At 41.8% G+C, this 24,331-nt stretch overlaps 1 protein-coding gene across 1 annotated transcript in view; it reads right to left on the reverse strand.

The window, feature by feature from the left end:
- The window catches only part of CLMP (CXADR-like membrane protein), a 40,952-nt gene extending 17,920 nt beyond the window's left edge, over nucleotides 1–23,032 (reverse strand). Inside the window, 2 exon segments of the mRNA XM_009890782.1 lie at nucleotides 22,652–22,689; nucleotides 22,691–23,032. Coding sequence (XP_009889084.1) covers nucleotides 22,652–22,689; nucleotides 22,691–22,797 — 145 coding nt within the window. The 5' untranslated portion in view covers nucleotides 22,798–23,032.
- Nucleotides 23,033–24,331: the final 1,299 nt, after the last annotated feature.

Raw genomic sequence — 24,331 nt, forward strand, 5'->3', positions numbered from 1 at the left:
TGTCCTGCAGACCCCCAGGTATTTCAGCTGCAAAGCAGAAAGGATATAAGCTACAGGATACAAGGACTCCAGAGCTAGTGCAGGAACACAGGCAAATACAGCTTCCTGGCAGGAAAGCTCAAGCTAGAAAAGGACCTCAAGCCTTGATGCAGAAGTAAGGTTTCCTAGACAAGCTGCAGATTCCTGGCGCCTCACTTCTGTCCTTTTCAATTTATGTAAAAAAACCTGCATGCCTCAGGGATGCATATGTAAAGCTTGCAGAGAGAACAACAAAATTATAAAGAAATCAGAGCCAGACTTCTCAGACATGCACAATGAGTGGATGAGAGACAATAGACAAGTTCTCAAAAGGGGATTCCAGTCAGATATTAGGAAAAAATTTCACTATGAGAACAGTCAACCACTGGAACAAGGGCTCACAGATTGTAGAATCAGCACTCTTGGAGCTATTCAAAACTAGACTGGCTGAAATCCTGAGCAGCCCAATGTAAGCTGACCCTCCTTTGAGCCAGAGACCTCCAGAAATCCCTATACTGTTCTGTGACAAGCTCCAACCTTACAGCAGGTCAAGGAGAGACCTGTAAGACTCAAGTCCCACTCCCTAAACCTTCAGCCTTCCTGCTTCACTGCAACTTCTAGACTACCCAGAAAAAAAAAGCGTACAGTTCTGCTCTCCCACTGCCTTCATTACAGAGAGGTTCTTAAGTGCCACAGTTTGGTTTCAGCAGCCGTGACACACAGTGTGTACACAGCTGCTAGATCTGTGTGGTGGGCTCTTCAATGATTAAGTCCATTGTAATGTCTGGCAGCCATCTGTGAGCCACATTTACAGTAAACCCCAGCTCTCCTAGCTTGTGTGGTCTGTAGGGATAATAGCACATAATTTATTTGATGAATTCAACCTTTTTTTTTTTACTGCTGACAGTATCTGTGAGCAGGTCACAGCTGTCTCCAGTTTCACTCCAATACCAACTTTTTAAAAAGTTTTTCTCTCCACATGATAGAAAAAGCAAGCTGTTTTAACCAGATACATCACCTAATACTGATTACCTGAAGTCACAAGTAAAGGCATATTATTTAACACTGGGTTTTCCCCATTACTTGGGCAACACTGAAATTTATTTCAAAGTACCAGAAAAATAACTAAATTAACTGACTATGGAAAGTGGCACAAAAGGGCAAAGCAAATGTGTTAAGGTAAAACATTAATTTTTGCACAGTACTTTACATTATCCAGCAATGCTCCAATTTCGGAAATTGAAGCAAGAACTGGGAAGCCCAAACACTTCCATTTGCTTCCGTTGTTTCCATACCCTATTGGTGATCCTGGAAATGCCTATAAGCCCAGGCTTGCAGGGAGGTACCCTGTCTGCAAAAGCCACAAGAATGTTTTCCTCCAAGTTGAAATCAACTTTTTATATTATTGCTATTCAGTGTTCCAATGAGTTAATTTTGTTTTCAAAAATTCCTAATGTTCTTGAGCCAGAATTGCCACAAAAAGCTGCCAAAGTATTTGGCTAATCTCTGCAGTACTTGTGGAGTTTTGCTGGTTTGGCTTCTCTAGAAAAAAAAAAAAACAACTATTTTCTTTAATAAGAGCTGACACAGCTTCTCCCTTCCCCTGCCTTAAGAAAGCATTTTCAGTCAGAAGGAAGACTAGATAAAAATCCTGTCTAAACTGAGCACTCTGGTCTTTGCCTCCCCAAGCTGCTGTTCACCCCCATACCCTTCACTGAGGGCATGCACAGCCGCAGGTCTTCAGCACCTCTGCAAACCAGCCATCAAAAAAATCTCGACTGAACTTGTTCGTCCTTTACCTTGCACATCCAGAAATTGTGAGTACTCAAGCCTATCTATTACTCCTCAGGGACCTGGATATCACCAAAGAGAAAGTTGTAGAGAAAAGGAAGTAGTATATTCAATGAAGTCTATCACTTATTTACTTTTTCAAGCCTTATGGACTTCATCCAGTGGCAGTCAATCAACTAGTTTCATATTGCCTAAGCAAAAACATCATTAACGTTACCTTTCCCCACTGCTGCTCCACAGTGTGACTTGTGCACATTGTACAATTAAAAGGACAAAATCATGACGCCATTGACCCTCCCATGCCAAGATCTCAGTGTTCTTTTCACAGCCCCATAGTGGAGCTCTTAAGTGTCATTGTTTTAGTTTGCAAAGGAAAAAGCAAATATTGAAAGCTCCATTTGCCCACAGATAGCCAGGGACACAAGCCTGACCAAGGTCACAAGGAATCAGCAGAGTTGGGAATAAGATCTACAATTCACAAAGTCCATCCAAATCAAGCTACACACTGGAAACACCTCTTAACTGGCTGCTTGGAGAAGGCAGGAGCTCTCAGTGCCCATAGCCATCAGGCCAAGCTTTAACTCCAGCTATATTAACTTACAGCTCAGTCTTTCTGCTTCTTATAAAATTAGTTACATTGAGTCTCATGCAAGTTACCACTCAGTGCCAAAAGGCCATGGAAGAAGGCTATATGACCACTGTGCTGACTTGCACAAAGAATTGCTCCCTATACAGACCACAGTGCAAAAGGGGGGAAAAAAAAATTCACTCATGTCAGCTCATTACTTCTAGTTTCCAAATAGGAAAGAAAGTGAAGCCAGCACAGAGCTCAGGCTGCAAGGAGGTAGCTGGCTTCTTGCCCAATACATCGGTTCATTTTTCTGAGGCCCCTTCAAGCTTCACATTGCTAAAAAAGGAAGTTGGAAAATGTTATACTGGAAACAAGAAATGCCGCATCTCTCCCTCTTGCTCCCTGCCTGGAAGGAACATCTCTAGGTAAGATTCAGCCACCCAAAGGAAGAGGAGCAGGCTGCTATGATTTCATCTGCTTCTCGCTTCACAAGGGAAGCATGGGAATAGTGACCAGCCATCGGCCATTCCTAACACTCATCATATTCCTGGCTGCAGCTAAAGAACTTGGCTGTAAAATACAGGTGTCAGGTTATACCACATCCCCTCCAGCTCTTTGAGAAACTCCAGATCCTGAAGAAAAACACTGTCAGTTTCTTTTACACTTAGTGCTGGTGCCACATAAGCAGAACTGGCAACTGACAGTGTTTTCTCCTGAACCTTGCACAATTGTTACAAAACCTAAGTATTTTCCCATTATGATTAAAAATGGCAACAACAAAAAAATCCCTATTCACACTGCAAGCCCCAGATTTTCTTGCAAGGCTTCTTCTGCCTGGAACTGCCACAGCACAGGGAACAAACACTCCAGAACAACTCCACCAGCACAGCTGCAAACATCCTAGTGGTCCCTTTCATCTTCAACCTTATGTTGCCAATTAGGAGACGAATGTCACCAGTACTGCGTTGATTTTGAGAATCTGACACGAGTTCACTGGATGGAGAATAGAACAGCCACTTCACCCCCAGCTACTAAGCAGTGAACTCAAAGAAAACCCCTTTTCCTTTCCAAACCAGCATCCCCTCTCTGCACAAGATTTCAGGTCTAGCAGGTGGGGAAGGCAGTTACACAACTGCTGCAGGAACTGAGGGGGAGAACGAATGTCAAAACTTGCTAAAACATGAACCCAGGAGCCTTGCGGATTCAGTCTCTAACATCCATCAAACATGATTAATTTTAATGTCACAACATTTTAATGTCAATTACTTTTAATGTCACTGCTTCTTACTAGTGCAACCACATTTTAGAGCTGATAAGAGATTCCCCCAAAGAACTTTTAAGATCAAATAAATAAACAATCAAAAATAAATGCAACAAACAAGCAGAAGCCTGGTGCCTCCCTGCTATTGTAAGGCTCTTGATGTGGTGCCTTTGACTATTTCAAAGGCTGAGGCAGTTGAGATATAGAGCATCTGAGGCTTTCATGTTCAGGGCCAAATTACTACTTAGTAAAAGTTCACTCCTACTCCTGTTTTTCTGACTACATAACTTGCCTAATTCAAGATATCTGTTAGACATGTGGCTTGACATTATTTACATTAGGCTAAGCCCTCAGACAAGGATATATTTTGTTTAGATGCTGCATAGAGAATAACAAAGTCATGACTCTGAGTATCTTAAAATTTGTGTATAAAAAGAATAGACAACAGGCAAGTTGAGACTGATGAAGAAACTCATAGAGGACAACTTGAGACTTACAATCTTTAGGTTATCAAGTGGCTGGGGAAAAACTGGACAGCTGAAGCTTTTTTGCAAAACAACAGGAATGTTAACTCCTCACATCCTTTCAAAGCCATTCAAACATTGCAAATTTAAAAGCCTGTACTTTCATTCAAATTGCTCTGGTTCTATACGCTCTTTGGCAGAGACTGAGAAGCAACAGATAGATGGGAAAAGAAACAGCACAGAACATACATAAGCAGAGGGACAATGAAAGAACATACTCTATACTTATATGTGCATAGTACTTGCTTGTTGCATGCTACTCTGGAAAGCAATTAAAGCACGCTCCTCTTGATGCAACATTCAAATATCCAGAAATATGTATATTCAGAAAGTCAATTGCTTTTAAAGACTTGATTCAGGCTGAAAAAATACCTTGTGGGTATAAACCGGAAAAATCGATACGTGAACTTCTGTTTGTTAAGCAGTTTTTCAAATAGCTGGAGAGGCTGACAGCCTCAAACCCCATGGGGTTTCTCAGAACAAAAGAAGCCTTGTACCTATCTTTAGAATAAATTATAAGACTGAGGATAAGAAAGGCCTCTATTCTAATACGTAATTTAGATGAATAAGAAAAAAAAGTATTTACAGACAAACTACAGAAAAAGCAACTGGAGAGTAAGTCAGACACCTGCATGGTCTTTTTTAGAGTCTAAGAACTGACTTGGTCCATTCATTGAGATACACTTGACTACCCACATTTGCACTTGTCACCTCACTTAATGGTAATGCACTATGAAGCTCTGTGGAACTACTGCAGTTTTACTTCAGAAAGCATATTTTAAGCCCACAACAGCTCAATGGGACATTTTAGGCACATAGTTCCACCGCTGTTATTAAATTAAGTCTCAATCCATAATACAATTGTAAGAACGAAATGCAACATTTATTAATAGATTTTTCAAAGCCAGAATAGATGAGTTTTGATCATCCAAGTTTTCAGTACAGCAGAGACCACTGAACATCACTGTGATATCTGCACTTTCACACCTTGCAGTCCTATTAGTGTCGCTTTCCAAGAAACAGCCCCACTTGCTCCACTGATAGACTGCTTCAGTGGCACATTAAACTCCAAGGTAATTCCTTGAATCTTAGCTTCTATCCTGCATTTGTCAAGGCTCAGCTTTTAGCTACCAGCTCTTAAAGACCCTTGTATTCTAGATCTGAGAATAGTTATCTAGTAAAGACAGCAGGGGCTGCCCTGATCTTGTGCTACATCGGGGAAGGGGGAGGTTTACCATGAACCAGCCCTAGCTGCCAGTTGATGTTCGGATGCAGGGCTCATTCAGGACTGAGAGTGGGATTTACATAAGTTGTTGAGTTTAATTCTCTCCCTCATTTCAGGGAATCAATCACAGCACCCTGCCTCTTCATCTGGGCTAAGTGTTTATCGTGTCATCCTTGTGTCTGTGTTCGCCTGGACACATTGGTGCTCAAATAAACATTTACTATAAAAGGTAATCAGGTAAAACATGAGAGGTGCCAGGAGATGCCAGACAGCACATTCTGATAGAGCTTTGTGTATATCTGACAGCAAGCATAGCCCAGAGTCATCTCCCAGTCTTAAACAGTTCACATTCCTTCCTTGAGCTAAACACTGCTTGGCTGCATTGTTTCAACAAGCTGAAAAGCAGTCTTGTGCCAGGGGTTACTGCTGGGACCTTTACCCTGACACACACTAAGCAAGACTCTCCAGGCACAAGCTCCTAAACAAAGCACTACATTCCAATTATTTACACATTTCCTCTGTCCTGAACCAGCCAGAGAAAAAGAGCACCGCTGCAAGGCTTCAGGGAGATCCGAAAGGCCAGCTCTTCACAAGACCACCTGAGGCTACATGAAACTTCACAAAGCCAAAGCTCAAATTCCTCAACAGGTTCCCCAGTCTATTTTTGTTCTGACTCCTCTATCAATCTGAGAAATCATCCAGTCTGTCTTCTGTATTACAGCTGACTCAGCTTCACTGAAGTTCATCAGTTCAGACCTATATACTCAGCCAGTGTCCATGCTTTTTATTTATACTCTGATATTGGCCATGAAACATGTTTTCCAATACAATCTCATCAGTAAGCTCACACCAAAACACACCTTAGGCAAGCTTCCTCCATAGATTGGTTCCCTCTTTAACATGGCAAGCTGGGTACATCAGGTCAAGGATGTATATGCTAAATAGCATCCCATTTTTTCCTCTGTGCACATAGTACTTCTGCCATGCACTTAAAACCCATTAGAAGACAGACTTGCAGTCACAGTGGGCTTGTAGTATAACAGTACACCTGCAGTACCAGCAAAACCTGACACATTGTCCTTTCCCACAACCTACATTAGATTTATTTCCCACAAGCTACATTAGATTTATTACTTCAAGTACATAAATACATGATTTTGCCCTAACTGCCTAATATTCAGCAATAAGTTTCTCACATAAGCATGTGATTCCACATACTATCAGATACAGGTTTTCTTCCACCTGAAGGAACTGGACCATTTTTTGAGTGAAACAGACATTTAGGTAAACCGTTAGCCTCATCTGGTCCAGTAATTCCTAGCTCCTTATTTCCATGTTTGCTGTCAGAAGTCTGACTCACTGGCTGAATCTATGTAAGATAAGTGAAATACTTATTAGGGTTATTGTAGAGTTTCCAAAGCATCTGTTAGTCTGATGCAATTGTGACAGCTCACGGAACTGAATCAAGGGCATGAATAACTGTGGTGAACCTATGTGCCACAGTAGGAAGTATGGTTAAAAGAGTACATTAGTCATTTGCTGACTATGAATATCAGGAAAAAACTGGCCAGCGAAGGGCCTATTTTTTGCCAGGTTCCTGTATTCTTTCCCTCAGACCAGAATCCTAATAACTGGAAATAAGGTAACAGGCTAAGTTGGTATTCTAACCCTTATTGTACCTCTTATTCTGTAATACATGCTTATTAGATGCTGGCATTCTGTCCAGGACAGAGTTTTAATGTGTGAATCTTGCACTGACAATTAACATGCCTATTTGCTCTTTGATTGCCACATCTGGAGTGACAGGAGATTCACACCCCTCATTTCCCTGTTACAAGCCTGACTTTACCTTCCTAGTCTCTGCCTCCTGTGTTTCTTCAGCCCAGCAAGCTCAAATAGAAAAGCTGCAACAGCTCTGTAACACTGAAAATAGCTTATTATGTTTGCCTAGTAGAGAAGGGAAAAGAAATCAAATGGCTCCATACTGTAGATAACAGCAGTTCATTGGCCCCAGACCACACAAGTCTCTGCATCTGGCCCTCATTAACATCTAGAAACAAAACCAAACTATCTGCCTGCCAGGCAATGGGTCCTACTTGACATTTATGCAGAATAAGCCAAATAAAATGTGGCCACTTGCAGGGTTCCTATTGATCCTCAAGAATCATTTGGGGTGATTATAGGCACCAGCATGACCGGAGCAGGCATACCAGGGTATAGTAAGATTTACAGTCTGGTTTGTGGTGAGGCCAGTTCCCTTGATGAGGCAGCTGCTTCTGGCATCCTTCATCATAGAAACTGCTGTTTGGGAGGGGGATGGTGCAAGGGGAGGGAAATCATCATGGGTTTGCTCAGAAATGTTTTATTCAGGCTGTTTATCCTCAAAAGAACGTTTTCCTTTTAGATTAAATTATCTGGATTCTGTTTATTCTAAACACAGGAGACAGGACTCAAGCATTTCCTCTTTTAGGAAGTATGGCTGAGTGTATTTCCTACAAAATTTATAAAGAATTGAAGTAAGGACTTGCATGGCTCCTGAAGATTTCAAACTCTTCTTCCCTAAATGCTGAAAGAACTGGCACTGTCAGAGCACAGTTACATCCCAGTGGCATGAAATACAAATGCAAACAGACAACAGCTATAAGCTCTTTGGAAAGGGAAGGCTGATAAAAACCATAATCAAACTACTTACCAATACTGCTCATTGTTTTGTCTGAAGACCATAAACCACATCACATGAGACATTTCCCTTTTTACAGATGGAGAAACCAAGGCTCCAAAAGGACTTTTAAAACCACATACTGGGATTACAGTTGAGATGAGACAAGTTAATGAACAACAGATCTGAAACCTACCAGTGAAAAGTATTAATTCTAGTAAGACTACAGAATCACCACTGGAACTGGAAGAAAAAGCACAGATTCCTGCCTTCCCATCTCTTCTTACAAATCTGACTCTCTTGCTCTAAAGAGACTACCAAGTTTTTGTATGCTATTTTCCATGCATTAGTCACACTGTACTTCCTTCCGTAAGTCACCATCTCTACCTGAAGCACACGGGAAGTGTCTTGCTCAGTCTTCTACGAGACCTGAAAGCCAGATAATGAACAGAGTTCCTCTGCCCACAAGGCCAACTTGTCTCAACATTCACAGCACAGCTCAGGACTGATGCAAGTCTAATGTTCCAGTATCTTTACTCTCTCACAGCTGCCTAGGACATTCTCCCCGGTATCTACTCTGAATGTTCATATATTATGTACTACTTCTGGATCTGAGGGGGATGTAGAGAATATATGAACAGTGACTGCTGTTTAAAAATGTCTGCAGAAATAACAGTTATCTGCTACATCATCTTCCCTGCCTGCACAGTATGAACATAACTGATGGTGGGTGTTTACAAAGCCTGCATAATCATTACCTGCTCAATTGCTGTTATAATACATGGTTGGCAGCAAGTGCTGCCCATTGTGGGGCTCCACCAGCTCCATGTACTGGGGGAATTCTTCATATTTTGTTTTTAATTCTGCATCATAATCAGGCCCTAATTTTATGCATATTGGCTCAAGTTATTTTTCCTTTCTTTTACATTGTCGGTCTGCTTGCCACATTCTTGCTGAAGGGGATTCCTCACTTTAAGTCCTTCTCTTGGTAGGGCAGGATGGCCTCTTTTGGTTGAGGATTATAGGCTCTGACAGTGCTGACACAGAAAAATAAAACCCCGGAATGATTTAAAGCAATGAGCAGGGCTGTTCCCTTAAGACCAGGAATATATAGCTACTACTGTCCCCTGCTGCTATAACTCACCCAGTCTAAACCTGGGTACTTACAGACCTTATCCAGAGAGAGCAAGTCACAAACTCTTTGACAGCCTCCACCCCATCACACACCCTTCAGTGGCTGATAAGATTATCAATTTTTAGTAACAAGGAGACCACACACTGTCTCCTCCCCCATGAACTAAAGCATTTATGGCCCAGCATCACAAGAGAAATTATACTAACTGAGGCTGGGACACTAAGGCATAAAATGATGAAGAGAGTCCAACAAAAGCCAAGAATGTCAAACCTCCTAAATCCAGGACAATTTTATCATACTGTGAGGCAGACCCACACTGAAAGGTGCTAGAAGACATCTTTTCAAGAAGAGAGCATTAAGTGAGCTCAGTTCTTGTCTGCTCCACACAGATCCTTTAGAAAAACAGAATTTGCTTTTTAAGTGGATTTTTTGTCCATTCTGCTTATGCAAGAGCATCATAAAAATGAAGCAGCATTTAAAATCAGCAGCAAGGATGGAAAAGCAGTGCCAGCTCCTCCCTATTGAATAAGCTCCTCCCTTGCAGGAACAGGAAATTAATTTCCCTTCCAAGGGCTAAAGGTGTTCCTGTGCCAGACTCACTACATCAAGTGCTTTCAGTGTAGAAAGATTTTCCACCACAATGCTATGACACTGCCAGAATCTTGAGTTCTACAGCAAACATCCCAGACCCCATCAAAGGCTTATGAAGCTCAAAACCACAAGAGAAAATAGGCATATAGAGTTAAAAGTTTCAGCATACTCAAAGCATGTCTCATTGGCATGAAGGATGCCAGCAGCTATTGAAGTTGCTGTTTTTTCTGGGCAGACTAGGTTTTCCATGCACATGGTTGCAGAAAGGGAAATATTGAGAGGACAACCTTGAGGACAGGGACTAAGAGGAAAGCTATAGCCAGAAGCAAAGCATGCTACACATAATTTTGCACCACATAGTATGGGAGAGGCTGCAAATCTGCTCTGTGAGTAGGTAACACCGGCAGTAGTGGCACAGGAAGGGGGCAAGGTTCTTACATGTGTCATATGCCATTGCAAAGTGATAAAAAAGCATTTGCATTCAAAGGATTCTCCTCAGGGAAGGCAGCTTTTGTCAAAATGAAGGACATCCCTCTGCCCAACGCAGCCTCCATTAAGTGATAGTTTTAGAGTATATGGAAAGTGCCCAGTATAGCTGTTTCACCAGTAGTAAATCGCTTCTAACAAACAACTCAGGTTTTTTTTACTGTTCACTTAACATATTTCTGAGCTGGGGTAGGTGTGCCATACACCAATATTATATTCTATAAAACTAAGCATGCATGAGTTATGAGTGCATTGGTTTCTGGAAACAAAGAACAGAACAGGGAACAGTAGCATCTTCAGTAGCCCTCAGAGAACCACTAATAAGGGAGAAACAAATGACAAAATACCAATATTGTCTAATCGGCTAGTTAAAATCCTTCTACATGCATGAATAATCAACTCCTCCCCCTATTTTTGCTTAAAGTGTTTTTAAGGAGAAGGTGAGGTGCAAACAAGGAGAGAAAGAACCTAAGCAACATTTTAATTCCCTTTAAAAAATACGAGTTGTTCTGGAAGCTGAGAAAAACCAATGTAACAACATACCTGAAGAACAGTATGATTTTCTAGATTTAAATGTCTCTCTCTAAGAGAGGGCTAATTAAAGTAACTAAGATACTTTTGAAAATGCCCAGGTACCCTACTTTCAGAAAGGTTTGTAAAGGATCTGTGTTCAAGGGCTAACAGTGAATTCCCTAAATTAGTCCTGAGCACTTGCCAGAAGCACATGGTGCACAGCACCCAGGTGTGGCACAAGTCTGCTTCATGCTGCAGTAAATCTTTCACCAACGAAGGCAGCAATAAATAAAAAGAAGCATAAGAAGCTAAGGCAAAGATAAAGAGCAGAGACTACAAGAACTGAAACCAGAAATATTCAAGTTATTCAGGAGATATATAATCTTGGTGACAAACTGATAGCAGATTTTTACCACCTGAGGCCTTCAAATCAAGCCTGGCTTTCTGGAAGAGAGATTTTACTCAAGTGATTAACATGAATGCAAGCATAACAACAATGAAATCTTCTGCCCTCCAATATACTTTAGCAATCTCAACACTGCCCTCAATTTCCTTCTAACTCTACCTTTGAAGAGGAACAGAGTTCCTTCTGCAAGACTGCTTGAAAATCCCTGTCACTGTTTGTGTATCAAGATCTCAAAGCTTCCCCAGATACACTTGTAAGATAGATTTCTGTTACATTTTCTTCTCTGGCTGTAACGTGCTAAAACCCAGAGATGCTGAGGAGTGCAGTAATCCTAACTGCACACCAGAGCTGTTCAGTAGTTAGGACCATTAGCAAAGTATAATAAACTTGCTAGCAGATACTTGTTTGTGATCTGGCCAGAACAAGCCCAATTTACATCAGCCCACAATAACTGAGCTCCATCAATATCCCATCTGAAAGATTGTTCAGATGTCTGAATATCTTGGGTTCCCAACTCCTCTGCGTTGACGCTGCATGAATTTATGCTCTAGAATTACACATAGATGCTAACTGGGTGCCTGACTTGTTTAGACAGCAAGTAGGAAAAAAAAGTTTTAAGACATTCTGGATTGCTGTGCAAGCTTTCAGGTTAGCAGTGTTGTAGGGAACAGTACAAACAGGCAAAAAACCAGTCCCTGCCTCAGAGCACTTACAACCCAGAAAATAAGATCCTAAATAGTTTCATCTGGTGCAATTAAGCCCAGTTTGTTCCAGTCACATTCTGGTTTTGGTGTTCCTCCTCTCTTCTGGTGCATTGACAGAAGATGATATGGGGCAGGGGAAGATGCTTCCTGACAACTCAAAAGAAAAAAAAACACTGCAACCTCCACTGCATTCAATGCCTGTTATTAATGGTATGTATTCATTGCTATCCCACAATGGAAGCAACATGCCCAGGGCATTACTAAATAGGAAAAAGATGCAAGCTCAAGTAATTAGAGGGAACAGTATTGTGCAATGCGGGATCATTAGCTCCAGAGCAGAAGAGCTCAGAGTTTTGAACTTTTCTTGTACCAGGTCACATTGGGTCTGAATTAACTAACAGCTGCAGAATTGTCTCTTCTATTTACTCCAGGGGTAGCCTTGGGCTAAATGGAAGGAGCTCTGACAAAGCCAGATAAGCTGGGATCCATTTGCCACACTGAGTGATGGGAAGACTCTTCACCCATTAAACTAGTGCCTGACATGTCTCAACAGACTATCACTTTGGACTTTTGCAGCTCCATTTCTACAGTGATTTCTAAGCGCTTTACAGCTCTTGAGGGAAAGGTTGCTACATTTGTGAGTGCCCTTACACGTATTCTGCAGAAGAACATCTGAGGTGCAAAGCAGTGCAAGCCAGCGTTTTCAAACGCACCCCCAAAACTGAATGCTCAAAGGACACCTGACAGCACATAGTTGGTGCGACCAAGCTCATGTGTCCCTAGACTAGCATCTTCAAATGTACCGACACTTTAAAACACTTGAAGTGGAGACACTCAAAACTAACAGACACTTAACAATGGAGCCTGAATTACCAAACCACTGAGTCACTGGCCAAACCAAGAATGGAATCTAGACATCCCCAATGCTGCTTTGACCAGAAAGCACTTGCAATTGCTTGAAATTCCCCTTTGGAAAATTTTTTTTTTTTTTTTTAAATCACAGCATTTGTCAACACAAAGGCTAAGCTTTGTCTGATTAAAATTGCCTTTGTCTCCATGCAAGAGCTTGAAACAATGGAAATTAAGAGGGGTTTAGCCCACACCACAGACCACATTAGAACAAGACAAAGCTGTACTGAGGAAACAACCATCCAGACTGTATGGATTCAGTAAAACAGTGTCTTATGGGAAATGCTGAGGCTCCTAGGGGATTAGCACCAAGCTCTCTGCGAGAGCCACCCCAGCCACATCGTGATGGGTGCCTGCAATGGAATCAACCTATATCAAACAGAATCAAACAGAAAATTCCACAAAAACATCAGAGCCAATGACCAGGAACACTTCGAAGGTCTCAGAACAAGAATAATACCAAATTGCTCATCTGGAATCAAGTTTCTGAACTTTGTTCACAAAAGGTATGTGGTCTGCTTTGTGCTCCAGTGGCAAATAATACCCAGTGTTTGTACGTTACAGCCACATGAGTTCTACTAAAAGACACATTAGTCTGCCCTTACAGGAAAACAGATGAAGCTGGCACAGGCAGCTCTCAGTGACATCCAACCCTGGGCAGACCAGAATAAACACCCAAAAATGAGGAACACTACGACCATTTGAGGACTTATGGCAGCTGTAAGTAACCACCAGAACTTCATTCAGCCAGATCACTGATACATACCGTTCCCACTTTAACAATAGAGGGTCATGGGTCCTCAGTCACCACACAGAGCTAAACATGCATTGGATGCTGCTTTTGAAATCTGCTAAGGTCCAGCACCTAACTCCTATCGTAAACTGACTCAGGTTTCTGGCTCCTAACATCAGACCAGGTCTGCTGCTCATCACCTATTAGTACAATGTAAAACAGTCTCCCCAGTGTTTGCAGAGCTCTGATCATAGCTGAGGCCTTTAAGAAGTACCATAAAACAAATAAAGCAAGCAGTTGCTAATAATAACCCCCACACTCAGCAGGCCCGGCTTCACTCACAGCCTGCTGCAGTACGACTAAGGAAATGAAAGGCTTCACTAAATGTGATTGAAAGCTGTGACACCATTTTAAGACTGTTTTTACACTTCAGCAGTCTGAAGTAATGCTACCAGAGACATCTGAAAATTAGGTAGCGCTTCCACTGGCTGCAATCATATCTTGCTTCATTTTTTGAAGGACACAATAGCTCATAGGCTCACCAGTGGATAAAACACTGCACCAAATTCTTCACTTCATGTACCTAGAAGTCAGTCAAGTTCCCTCAGCAGACTCATTTCCCATTTTGCACACAGTAAGCTGTTTGCTTTCCATGAGCAGTACTTTTGCACGCTTATGTCTTACAAGACCCACAGAGCATTTAGCAGGCATTCACTGCAGCTGCATGTTGCTGCACTGAAATGAGTCCTAGTGCCAGTTAACGCCTGGGGAAAATGAAGCAATTTCCTTAATATTACTCAACAAGGCAGGATCCGCAGCAGGATTCCCAGCACCCCGCCAGAGACTGGCCTTGAGTCTCACTTCAGCAGATTTGCTCTGGAATTACCCTACCACAGCAGAGTTCCCAGTCTGACTCTGTACCTTTTTTCTGCAGAGGTTTGATAAATGGTCCTTTGTTCAGGAAAAAAAAAAGCTGTGATGTTGGAGAACATGGCTCCTTTTTCCTCTTGTCCCTGGAATTGTGATTGGAAATAATTGGAAGTGTCACTGGAAGTAATCGGAAGTGACAGTCCCTGGGCTATAAGGCTTTTGCTTCAAGTCTAACGATCCCCCCGCAAAACAAAACCTAAATTTAAACAATGAAGTCATAAAGTGATTTGCCTTCAAGGTTGAAAACCCTGCAATATTTTTCTTTAAACAAAAAAAAGAAGTGCCTGACTGTTTTCGTTCAATATTCAAGGCTCGCTGTGTTATAGGAAAGACTTCCCCCTGCACACACAAAACCACCCCACCATTTCCTGGCACTCTGCAGCCCTACCCTACAGATAAAGGTTCATATCTATATTAAGCATTTCTATGGCCTTTAAAATTTTATCACCCCTTTAAGAAATAAAAAAAAGAGCCTAAGCAGTGTGAGTTATGAGACTCAGCCAGCATGCATCTCAAATATTCCAAATACTGGAAAACTACCTAATTCTGATATCTTTGCTGAGGCACAAAGAGGGGAAGGGAATGGAGCCACTATTTTCTTGTCATACAGCAGTTCTGGAAAGACCTCTTACCAGCACAGTTAGTACTAAAAGCCATCCAGGCACATTGGGAAAAGACAGCCTCTGCTCAAAGAGCTTAGAGCCTCAATAACCAAAGAGTAAAAGGCACAAGGCACTGCAAAGAGAGCTAAAGGGACCAACATGACTTGCCAAGATCTAGAACAGAGCAGGGAACTGCATCCAGATTCCCAGCCCGCGCACTGACCACTCCCTAACACTTGCCTGAGCTGTTGCATTTTTTTTTAACCTTCAGATACTCCAGCAAATCACATCATTTCTACAAAACAGTCTGAAAGGCATTTCCACAGACAGTACAATATTGTTAGTTTTACTAAGTGACTGCTGCTAGTTAAAAGATTATAAGCAGCAGTTAAATTTTGAGTGAATGGTGGGGCATATGCTTTAAGACAGACATACAAATACTTCCCTTTATCAAAAGCCACAGGGAAGAACAGGGGACTGCCTTCTATCATTCAGTGTAGCTGGCTTCCAGGTTCTGCTCTGCCAAGCAGCTCAGCACAATGGACACCCTAACTACAAGTGATTACTCCACAGGTACACCATAGCTAGAAAGACTAGATTTTTCTCTTTCATGTGCAGAAGTAATTCAGAAACTAAATACACACAGCCTAGAATTTGTTTTCTGTGAGGGTTATTCTGCTAAAACAGCAGTCATTCATACCATGAGTGGAGTTTCTCAGCACATTGGTACTAAAAAGCCATTAATACTTTATCAAATATCTTATTACAAAGTAAGGATAAGTCAAACATTCCCATTGCTTAGAAATCATCCCTCCAGAGAGCAGCTCGAGGGCCCCAGCTTGATAATTGTACCTGATGGATTCAGCTGTTTGTCAGTGATCTGCCCATCACTATTCCTACCCACATTTGAGGATATATTCAAAGGAAAATAGCTTTTAGGCAGAGCTGCAAGGGTTCCAGATGTAACATAAAACAGTTACCTCGCCTTTAGGCGGTGTGCACACACCTGTGCCTTCACTTCCTCCTCTGTTAGACAGGCTTTATATACTTCCCTACCCAATATGGCCCTGCTAGACTGAATTACTCAAAGCTTTATATAAGTGTGACACTTATCAGAAAGCATGCTACAAAACAAGCAGCAGTGCAGTATTATGGTAGACCAAATGCAGTCTAGTCATGGTCAACAGTTGCCTCTAACCGTGCACGCTCCATTTCAAAAGACTGTTTCCAGGAGAGCAGCCTCTCTTCTGCCAATGCATATTATAAGCATAACAAAATTTTCACTGACCTTTTCCTACCAAAGGCAATTAAACTGCAGGCACTACGCTGAACTTCAACCTTTCTACCTCATCAGTCAGGAACGAGTCACATACACTAAGGCTTCATACTCATTTCCAGCCACAAAAATGGATGTTAACTACACAGCAGAAGAGACAGGCTGAAAATATACTGTAATGTATATTGATTCTTGTAGGACAGCAATTCTGACATCATGAATCTGAGTCTGGCCCATTAGGAGAAATGCTGAGTTACAACATTTGCCTTTTAAACTGCCAAATGCTTTCCTAGAGAAGATGGAGCAGATGAGCACAGGAGTTGTTTCATCCTCTTTTATCACATTCGCCACCTTCAATGCATCTTACAATTGCTCAGACCTCACTGCAATGAAAAGCTAGAGCTACCTAGATGGTCACATGAAGAAGCCGAGGTACCAAAAAAGTGGCTTGAGAAAAGTCCAGCAATGGTGCTTCGCCGAGGCAGGGCAGTACGCACTCTCCTCGCACTGCGCAGTTGCTTTTTCTAGTAGTTCAGCGGTGAGGTTTTGAGGAAAATATACTTTATACTGGGTTGCTAACCCACTGCTAGAGCACCCAGTCACTATTGCATACACCTTCTCTATATCCTGCCCAGGGAAAAGCATGTTTTAGATGAGGTTTGAACCCCTGGCTGGCAGAGGTGGGCTGTTATTCCACTCTGTAATACGGAAGCAGCAGATAGACGGCAGAAGAGAGTCTAAGACAACCAAGATAGAAATGCACCCTCCTCACTTCTGTTGACTTGACTTCCCATCACTTTGCACATTTTCCATTGTTTTGCTTCCTGCACAGCCATTTCTGGAACCTTCACTATCCTGTCATTTTAGTATCTATTCAGAGACCTCAGTGACCTGACTTCACCCTTGGCTTTTTGCTGGGCTGCTTCTGTAAACTAACCATTTCTAAAGACAGATGAAGAAACAGCTTTGGGAAAAAAAAAAAAAAAAAGACCCATTCATCTTTTAGACAGGCCACCGCCAAGTTCCCACTGCACCCAAAGGAGCCTGTTTTGTAACACATTAGTGTATAAAAGTTATGCACAATATTGTGTGCACATGAGCCAAGCTTTCTCTGCAAGTGTATAAAATACATTACAGACACACAAGCAATGACTACTGCCCTGGCTAACACAGGGGACCGATTTAGCTTGAAATCAAAGGTATCATTCGGTGAAGGCTGTGGGGACTATTTCTAGAAAGAAAAGGCACAGAAAGCAGCTTGGAGCACCCCACTTCATTGGTACTAGACACAGTGCCATCATTTAGTATGACATAAGCACACTTACACACAAAAGATTTTTCAAATACACACAAGGCTTTGTCAGAGTAACTGTTTACATTACTTTTTCAGGCAGTTCCTAAAAACTCAAACAAATCCCAGATTGAAAACCTGCTAAGTTCCCTATAAAGCCCTGTATTTGCCTTGAGGAAAACAGGGGCATTTGTTGTGATCCTGAGGATAAACATCAGGATATCTCCAAGCCAGTTGTGCAATGACATTTCTGGGAAGCTTGTGCTGCTCTTACACAAAATGTCCTTCTGAAGTGGGCCAAAGTACCCCACAGAAACAGACCGCTAATTCTACATGGAGACAAGGTCCAGGGTGGGCACAAAAGCAAAACACCAGTTGTTTTCCATGGGAATTTCAGAAAAGTTGCCTCCTCCCCCCCTCCCTAGCTCTATTTCCCATAAAATGAATTCATCTTCAGAATTTCAAATCAACTTTGCCATGCTGCTTTTCCTCATTCTGGAAGGTTACCTTTTTTCTCCTTTTCTTCTTCACAGTAAAATGGAAAAAACAGAAAGGATAAAAATAACCTGCAAAATACTTTTTTTTTTAGATGCTAAAAATCCAAACTATTTCATATAAAACAAAGCACTACTAGGGAAAAATAGGCCATTTCTTATCAAGTGTCTTGACAGAAAATATTCGATGCAAACCATCCTTGGCTTTAGAAGAATTTTAGTGTCTCACAAGGAGTGTTAACCCTGATATCCTGCCAGATAGCAACTCACTTAATTATGTCTAGCTCCTTTGAATTCCCCCTGGAGTGCCAAATGCATACACTGCTTTTCTTTGCTCCCATTCCTTTGGTATTCTTAGTGTAGTGTTCTATTAGAGAGCTCTTCGTCCTGTCCTAGAACTAAATTCACACTACTGTAACAGGCTGAATCTTGCATGCAGTTACATTTTGTTGACTGCTTTTGGAGTGTTCATGACAGAAATGAGTTGTCAATTATCAATTATATGAAGCCATCCTTGGGAGAATAATCTTTTCCGCTAACTACACCAAGTTAATGGGATTCCTTCAGAATCCAATGACAGAAAGAAAAGGTGAAATCCACACAGCGAAGTTGCACACAAAATCCCTTTTCACAGCTACAGGTTTTTCTTTTTCTACTCCACTCCTGAGCCAAGGCTTTGTTTTTTGTTAAGTGCTCTAAAAACACAGGGCAAAACTCTTGTCCCACCAAGCTTCTAAGTACACCGTGAAACAAACAAGCAAAGGCAGAGGAGCCTTGAGAAAACTAGGACATAGCAAGTCTATTATATACTGCTAGTTATTACTGAGAAGTTCGGGAAATACCTGGAAAATCAGAAATAAAAAAATCATCAGCACCTATTTTCAGGTTGCTTAAAACAATCTGCCTTGCTTTTTACTAGTTCCAGACAGAAGCATTCCATTAAAATGTAAAACTTCCCAGTAACCCCACTGGGAGCAGGAGTGCTTTTTTTAAATAACACTCCAGTGGTTCTTGGCTTTGCCGGAGAGTAGCATTGCAAGGGTTTAAGGAGAAGGATCTCAAGGAGATGCGACAGGGCACACTGCAGGTTGCCTGTGCAGGAGAGAAGGCCAGTCTCGGTATACCAGAGCACAGCCCCAGGCTGTCCTACCACTGCTGAATACTGCAGAGCTGTTTCCATATCATCACAGATTTTCAAGCTAGAAGTCGGGTGAATACCTAGGCAAATGCATGCTGTCAGACCCAATTGCTCATGCCAACAGGCACTGGAAGGATCTGCACCATAACCTTTTTCCCAGTGCAGTGAGACAATCAGAGTCTTGATATTCAATGCAGCAACTGTTACACCCCTGGGACAGCACTATGAGAGAGTCATTGACCTCAGATCAGAGGGCAGAGCCCTGCAACATCAGTACAAGAGCTAGTTTTGCTATTACAGCTGCACCCACTCTAGCAACACCACCCCAGTAACATGCTGATTCTAACACACTGAACACATCTTTGTCAGACAATCATAAGCCAGACTAAGTGTGCATTGGGGTGAGCAACCCCTAAAAGTAACGTAAATGTTGACTGCCAATAGCAGGACACCAGAAAGTTGGATAACTGATTTGGCTTGGCACATCTACTGCTTTTAATCCTGAACCCACTGGTTTCTGAAGAGCAGCACACATACACTAGCCAAGAAGTGAAGAAAAAGCATGTAATGCCAGTGTGAAAGTCAGGCACACAAGGATTACCCACACGTGAACATATTTGATTTAAAGAAAATTAGCTTCTTACTTTAGTGGAAAGCTCATTAAAAATATTCAAAATTGACCTGGAGGGGATGAAAGAAGGCAAAAAAAATTCCAGCACCTGAAAATTTAAACCAATTCAGTAAAACATTAAATGAGAACACTTGCTAGTTTTTACTGGCTGAGAAATGCAACGTTCTAGTATGATTTTTTTTTACAGTCAGTAGTGAAGAATCATAGATATTTCCCTTGGAAATTTCCATTCTGATTTTTAAAAGCACAGTGTGTTACACAAGGAATTTGAAACAATTTTGATCAGCTGTAGACTGAGATGAGAATCAGATGTCAAACACTTGCATGTAGGCACACACATTAGCACACATCACTTTCCACTCCTTGCTCCTTCCTTCGTTTACTTAGCCTTTACTAGGGAAGTAAGCATGGTCATACTCTTGCCCACACTTCGGAAAGTCTGTCATCTTGTCATGTTTTAAAAGCCTCCTTAAAACTAATCGGCTCCTGTTTCCTGTCTCCTCACATAGCTGTTCACTTGCCCCAGAGAGGCAGTGTAAGAGACAAGGACTGTATATATTAGCCATGCTATTAGTATGTTTAATAATCAAAACACAAACCAGGCAACCTTCCTTTCAAGCTTGCTTGGCTTCTCTGCACTAGTCTTTCACTTTATCAGCAAGACAAGCAAGCCATCATTTGCACTTCTATACTTTTTTACTGCAGTCAATTAGACTTTCTCTGGCTAACAAATGAGACTCCACAGCCTCCTTGTTTTCAGGACAATCCAGGAACATGGAATCACAATACTTCCTTAATTTTCCCTGGAACACACTAATATTGGTGAATGAAGCTGGACACAGAGCAGAAAGACCAAGTTATCTGTTGACAAGGCAGGTAAAGCATGGGCAAGACAAGGGCAGTAATGATTAATGTAGTACACCAGGAAACATAACATTCCAAATTTTGCTGTAAGCTTTGAGAAGCCATTTATCCTCTCCTCACCATTGCTTGGACAACTCCCACAGAGAGGGTGAGAAACTCGACTCACAGATGAGGGCATAAGCCCTGGAGGGCAGGGACTGCCATTTGTGTTACTAGCCTACTGAAGATGCCTAGATGCCAAGGACACAAGAATAACAACGATAAAGCCCATTATATTTTATAGATAAAAGCAGCACTAAACATGCAAATGTAAATTATCATTACATTATAGCCAAAAGCACCTTCTGTCTCACAACAACTTACTCCTTTTGCTCCAAGCCTTCAACATACAGGCATATTTAGCAGAATAGGGTTGGTGGACTGCAGGTCTCATTTTTCTCCATCAGTGAGGTAAGCAGCCTACACTTCTGTCTCCTAATTTCCACAGAGCAGCTTTCCTGGCCATTTCTGCAGGGTTGACCGAGCCCAGACACCTCTGGCAGAAACCTGGCACTTCTTCTTAACCTTGCTGTCTCACCTGGAGTCGTCTTTAAACACTGTCTCCACCACATTGAGACACAAACAGCCAAGGCAGATGTTCGGGGGGACAAACTGCTGCCTGCATTCCCCTGCAGATTCTGCAGCATGTCCAAGACCCCTTTCACACTCTTACAGATAAAACCTTTGCTAACAGCAATCCCTAGAGCAATCCATTTTCTACAATTTATTCAGCAGCACTACAAAAGCTGTCTGTCTTTCAGATAACTAGAAACCTGGCTAGTCTATGTTCCCCATCTGTGAGACTAAAGGAACAGGGCTGTTGCCTGCAACATTTCTTTACAGCTGTCCAAAAAACTCTATTCTACCTGTACCCAGCCACATCATTCCTCCACCCTGTGGGCTCAACTCTTCCCAGGGAATCAAAGCCCAGCCCACTTTTTCACACCTGTACCCAGGTTACCTGGAGACAGGAGGACCCAGGAATCACAGCCTTTGCCTAGCCACAACAGATTTCAAAGCTGTCTGCCTGTCAATACTCTATGGTGAGTAGAATAGAGACAGAAGCTCACTCATCACATTACAGTGCCTCTGGAGATGCAGAAACCCAGGCTGCTTCTGAGTCAGTCTAGTACTCAAGCCCCCTCAAAGACCTCAGGGCTGCAAACTCTTTTCTCCATAGGCTACAGCTATAACAAACAGCTCTCTTCAGCCCTTCTCTCTTCACTCTCCTTTAATGTCTCTGTTCCTGTTCTCCCGCCCTCTCCTATTCAACAGTCAACCTCTACCTCTTTTCTTTCCCTTCTTTCAGCAGCCCTCTTTCTTCCCATTTCTTGCCTTCCCCCTTTATCTCCCTTCTCCCATCCTTTTCCCCCCCAACTCCTGCCTCTTGCACTTTAACACATCTGTTTCTAATCTTAGGCATCAATTGCAAACAATAACCCCTTTTTATTTTAAAATCTGAATGTTAAATGCCCAAGGAAATCAAAACAGAGTTAAACAAATTTGACACTATGCCCGAAACAAAGACATTTTGTTCACCTTGTTTTGAAAAAGAGGTTTAAGCCCCTCGCTAGTTCATTGCTTAAAAGCACTGCCCTCTTTAAACAAGAGACATACATTCCAAAAGAGGTTTAACCACCTCTAAATAATTAATCCAGATATTAAGAGATCTCAGGCTATCAACATGCTAATAAAACAACAAGAAAAGCATCAGAACCCAAACAACACTGAGGAGTTCTCCATAAAAGTTTTCTGTACAAATCCCTTTCTCTCACTCATCAGAAATGAATTTCAGTCATGCAGAGGGGGCGCGTGGAAGTTTGATTAAAAACACTAAACAAAACCAAAAAGCCAACCTACCTAAAAAGAGAATTGAAAGCGCGGACATTCCGTCTCCAAGCAAGAGGGACTTTTCCTCCCTTTTTCTTCCTTTCTCCCAGGAACAGCAGGCAGACCTGCACAGGATTCAAAGGAACGCCTCTGGAATGCACTGAGTGTAATTGCATCCATGTGCCAGAAAAATAACCAACTTCACTCTTTCTTCCCTTCTGCTATTCATCTTGTCCATATTCCATCCAGATTCAGTGAGAGCTTTTAGATCTCTGCGGCTGGTAATTCAGGCCCTTGAGTTTCTGGAAAAGAAGAGACAGAGGCAGTGCAGCAAGGAGTTCACATCTACGGCAGCATAGAACAATTTTGCTTGTCTGAAAAGGAGAGAAGCAGGGGAAAACACTGTGCTCAATGTTCACCACATGGCTGCCTCCCAGAAGAGCCCCTCCCTACCATCAGCTGGGATTAATAGTGAAGACCAGTCATGTGGGTGAGGTAGAGCTAATTTCTAGCAATAATATATATATATTTACCTTTGAAGGAGAAACAAGAGGATTTCTCTAGTGTCAAAACAGTTAAGTTTGGAGGCAGTAAAAATCCAGCATGGAAAAAAAAATCAGATTCGTCACTCAAGGGCTAGAGAGACTCTCAGAAAAAAGCACACATGCTCTTCAGAATGATAAACATACTCACATGCATAAATTATCTTTATTCTATTTTGTAGCTAGGAAATTGCAGAATTAAAGCTTTTAGTCTTACTGAAATACTTTTTCCATTTCCCTCATGGCTTTCTTGCCAAGAAAAAAATTCTAAAAATTGATTTAATTTTGCATTTTATCTATGCTTCAATGATGAGAGAAAAAGCCAAATCAAGCAGAAATTGGTTGTCTAGATTTAACGACTGCTATGGGATGCAACTTATAACTCTCTCCTAAAAGCCATTTTAAGACAGCCCGAGACACCTTTACAGCCCATCTTCAGCTTCAGTCTAGTGCAGTTAACAAGCAAGTCTTACAAACTAGTTCAGATACTCCATTCCATTTCTGCCATCACAGCAGTGAAAACAAACCTATCAGTTTCTGTAAGAAGGCTCAAATGTGGTAGGGAGCAGAGTTCACAGAAGATGGCTCTGACCATCTACCAAGCTGAACCAGCCAGAACAAAACTTTTTTATTCTTTAGTAAAACATGTATAAATCTTGCTGCTCACAGCAAGGCCGTGGAAATAGTGATGTTTTGCATGTATGCATATGCACAACTATTCTGATCTATTGCACTTTACACATACACAGGTCATGCTTACACCTTTATATCCATATGCCCTAGGATACATCTGCTTTTCAGAAAAACAAAGCCTTTCCAGCTAGCCTATTTGGATATTAACAGAAGAGTAATACTGGCTACTTGAAACTCTACAGTGGCTGTGAAACCATTCAAAAAGCTGAGTAAGCATTTGGGTGGCTAACCTGTGCTGATCTGGGTGTTGCCACAGCTATACAGGTACCAAGTCCCCAGCTAGTTATTTTAAATCTGCTAAGGTGCATCTACATAAGCAGCAACTGTGTATTTTTCAAAAAAAAATAAAATAGGCATACTCAAAGAAGCGTCCATCATCCACAGCAGATTGCAAGTGAAACAAATTTACCCATCTTGTGCAACTCAGGCCAAAGGAAAGCTTTGGAAGACAGAACAAAACTCCTTTCCCTTAGGA

This window comes from Charadrius vociferus, unplaced genomic scaffold (genome assembly GCF_000708025.1).
Source record: "Charadrius vociferus isolate BGI_N301 unplaced genomic scaffold, ASM70802v2 scaffold858, whole genome shotgun sequence".
NCBI classification, from domain to species: Eukaryota; Metazoa; Chordata; class Aves; order Charadriiformes; family Charadriidae; genus Charadrius; species Charadrius vociferus.